Source organism: Odontomachus brunneus, unplaced genomic scaffold (assembly GCF_010583005.1).
Source record: "Odontomachus brunneus isolate Ranch 3 - 2012 unplaced genomic scaffold, Obru_v1 Obru_scaffold_021, whole genome shotgun sequence".
Taxonomy (NCBI): domain Eukaryota; kingdom Metazoa; phylum Arthropoda; class Insecta; order Hymenoptera; family Formicidae; genus Odontomachus; species Odontomachus brunneus.
Genome location: NW_022639471.1, coordinates 2,227,930 through 2,231,477, shown reverse-complemented (window position 1 = coordinate 2,231,477; position 3,548 = coordinate 2,227,930). Strand labels below are relative to the sequence as shown.

Here is a 3,548-nt window from a genome sequence, read left to right as displayed (position 1 = left end):
ACATTAGTACAATTTTAATATCTAATTTTTGATGAAAGATGTTTAGATAAGATATATATAATCTAAATATATATATATATATATATATATATATATATATATATATATATACAAGATTTCGAATGGTTAAAAATACAATTATAAGTGTTATAATTTATTACGACATAATTAACATATTTTTTTCTAGAGTTCAAATAATGAGGACTGTCCACATACACAGAATAATAGAGAAAATAAAAGTACAAACTACTCAATCGCAGAACACATTAACAAATACAAGGTGATTCGATTAGAATTTTACACTAATGTAAAACTCGATCAGCTAAATCTAATTTTCCTTTATACTGCTTTAGATCAATCAAATATTCGATTTACATCCGAGCTTATACTCGTGTGAGATCTTGTCTGAGCCACAAATACTGGCAGAAATCAATGAAACGGAAACTACCGAAGCAATTGTAAATTTCGGAAAAATAAGTAATGCAATGGAAACTTTACCAAATGCCTTAATATGTTGGTATAAAATTCAGCTTAGTCCGGATCATATATATGACACAAAAAACAATGACTCCTTTATGAATCATACTGCAGTTGTTTTTGAGGACGATTTGCAAGATATTATTTTAAGAAATCAAGAAGTAAAAATTAAAGTCCATCATATGAAAGGTTTGGTAAAAATCGCAATATTACATTTGTAAAAATCTACAAAAAAAAAATAAACTATTTTACAATTTTGTATACAATCTTTTATTAAACTTGATTTTTTATAATATACTATTCTTTTTATATAAACAAATCTTGTGTAACTATTTTTTATATAACAACTATAACAACACATTATTGTTAAGGAATACTTTTTTATATGCCTGCTTCCATAGGAAAATAGCAGCATAAGTTATAATCTTTTAATTTGAATCTTTAATGATTCTTTATTAAGTAAACAATTGAATAGTTTATGTATCCCAGCTACTTACAAGAATAATCATTACTTACAATTTACTAGAATTTTCACACAATATTTGACATATAAATGGCGCAACTCTTTCAGGATAATTATTATGAAAATCATGATTTCCCTCTATATAAGATAATTGAGACAAGCTTTTAGGATTTATTGATTCCACTACTTTACTCATTTCACGAAAATATAATTGTATACCTTGAGATCCAATAAAGAGATACAATGGAACTGAAAGAGCACGAAGGATATAGATTAAACCCTTCAAATCTAACAATGTATGTATTTTCCTTTTTAATCGCATATCTCTGTTATATTTGTACTTTCCGTTTACTTCTGTAACAGCACGATCGAACATAGCTTTTGCAGCATCTGAACTTAAGACTGAAAATCTCATATTTTTCAGAGCATATAATATTTCTTCTTTGGTGTATAAAGTTATTTTTGAGTTACTGTTAGCTGCTATTGGTAATGTAAATAGTTCTTTAAAACTCTCCATAAATGTTTCTTCTGTTTGAGCAAATATTGGGATGAGTCCATCGAGAGCAATTAATTTCTCAATTCTATGAGGATGAATAACGCTAAAAGCTATACCAAGTTGCGCACCCAGACTATGACCTAAGTAAATACATGTTTTCCATTGTAGAGCTTCTAGGATATAGTATATCGCATGTATAAAACTAAAAAAATCCAAAGTCATCCAGGATGGAAAGTGTGACGAACGTCCATGGCCAGGTAAATCTATGCATACATAATAATGTTCCATTGGTAAATACTTTATTAGTCTAGTGAACGATCCCAGGTTATCCAGCAAACCATGCACCACTAAGACAAACTTTCCTGTGGATGAGCCATAGGCTTTTGCAACGACATGACCCCAAGGCACATTGAGTTTTAGCTCTGTAGAATGTTGTTCCATTTTTGCCATTGTACTGATTACACTTGTGTGTAACTCAATAATATGCAGTATGCAATATTCTGTTACTGAAACAGTTATATTTAAAAGATATTTATAATATCTTTGTTTCATATATATATATATGGAACATTTATAATTTTAATACTCCTAAATTAAAAACAATAAAATAAGTAAAATTAATAGTAAATTGTTGCTGTCAATTGTTAAAATTTTAGTACAACTGATATAATTAATTTCTCATAAATACACAACTTTTGTATAAATATAAAAAATATTTATAAAAAATGTTAATTAATTCTAATATCACTTTTTTATTTCTATCTTTTGTATTGTTTACGTTACGGTAAAATTTTCACCGATATAAGCATATTATGAATTACACACAATGATTGATATATAAAACACTGTATATTATTAAATTAACTCATGTTATTTAATTGATAGAAAACGCTGTTCTACGTACAGGAAATGAAGCTGATACAGCAGATTCTTTTCTATTATATCACGTTCAAAGATCTTTTCTCCTACTTCTTTATAGAATTCTTGCTTGCTGCATTATATATCTCGAAATTCTCTTCAGTGAATTCAATGACACCATTTTACTATTTGTTACTATCCTATTTTTCGCGCTTGTTATATAACAATAAGAAATAATCGAATGCTCACTGTTTTTATAAATGAGTGATTTGTTGTTTTCACGACACTGACTAAATTGAAATAGTAAGTCCTTACTTTGTGGAAAAATCACTGCGTAGGAAAGAGTTACATATTTCCTATGACATAAGGAAAATGCAAATTAAGAATTATTGCGAAGAACAAATTCGCTCAGTTTATGCACGCAAATTTTATGCATTACCGTTATCGATGATTACAATGTGAACTATGTCGCAAAATTATCATTGTTAATGAGATCGTTGAAAAATATACTCATATATCCAAAAGCACCAAATATCTGAAATACATCCCAGACATTCCAGAGACAATGTGATATCTCTGGGATGTCTTTGGGATGTATTTCGGACATTTGTGCTATATAGGATATGAAAATGATCAATTTTAAAAAGCTCAGTAAATTTATTATAGCAATTAAAGGTCTGCAGGAAGTTAGGCGATAGTTTCCCGAAAAATGGAGGGGATAATGGTACCAAAGAAAATCTCTACACGATATAATTTAAAGATCTGTTCTTTGTAACTGCACACTACTGAACTAATGTAAAAGATTAGAGCGAGAAAACGTACACTTGCCTCACTTCAATTTATTGCACCAGTTCAGCAGTACAGTTGCAAAAAACAGATTTTAAAATTATATCGTGTAGAGATTTTCCTTGGTACCAACATTATCCCCTCCACTTTTCGGGAAACTGTCGCCTAATCTAGTTCCGTGGATGCGCAGTCGTCCAAAATAATAGCCAATCAGAAATACCCAGGAATGTTAGAATTCAATATAGCTGCTGACAGTACACACGTTGTTGTGTTATATATTATAAGTTAAGAGATTATATAAAAGTAAAAGAATATTAACAACATATTGTACGTATTGTTACATAAATAACGCAATGAATATCTAGTGCTACAAACTTATGCGATATATATATATATATATATATATATATATATATATATATATATATATATATATATATATATATATATTTTGTTTTTTTTTTCTCT

The 3,548-nt window shown here is 28.4% G+C and overlaps 2 protein-coding genes across 10 annotated transcripts in view; one reads left to right on the top strand and one right to left on the bottom strand.

The window, feature by feature from the left end:
- LOC116842071 (protein arginine N-methyltransferase 9-like) overlaps window positions 1-617 on the top strand; it is a 4,081-nt gene extending 3,464 nt beyond the window's left edge. For all 6 annotated transcript variants that reach the window (XM_032810732.1, XM_032810731.1, XM_032810733.1 and 3 more), the window contains 2 exons: window positions 188-280; window positions 354-617. In XM_032810732.1, the coding sequence (XP_032666623.1) occupies window positions 188-280; window positions 354-462 (202 nt within the window). In that variant the 3' untranslated portion in view covers window positions 463-617. The remainder of the gene's footprint in view (window positions 1-187; window positions 281-353) is intronic.
- On the bottom strand, window positions 613-3,134 carry LOC116842077 (serine hydrolase-like protein). 4 transcript variants are annotated; one of them, XM_032810750.1, is made up of 4 exons: window positions 2,734-3,133; window positions 2,544-2,650; window positions 2,341-2,451; window positions 613-1,942 (listed from the first exon to the last, which is right to left on the bottom strand). In XM_032810750.1, the coding sequence occupies exon 4, from the start codon at window positions 1,884-1,886 to the stop codon at window positions 990-992; it is 897 nt and encodes a 298-aa protein (XP_032666641.1). In that variant the 5' UTR covers window positions 1,887-1,942; window positions 2,341-2,451; window positions 2,544-2,650; window positions 2,734-3,133; the 3' UTR covers window positions 613-989. The 4 variants fall into 4 exon arrangements, with proteins under 4 accessions (XP_032666641.1, XP_032666642.1, XP_032666643.1 ...); XM_032810751.1 differs by having other exon boundaries at window positions 3,023-3,061; XM_032810752.1 differs by lacking the exon at window positions 2,341-2,451 and having other exon boundaries at window positions 2,734-3,134.
- Window positions 3,135-3,548: the final 414 nt, after the last annotated feature.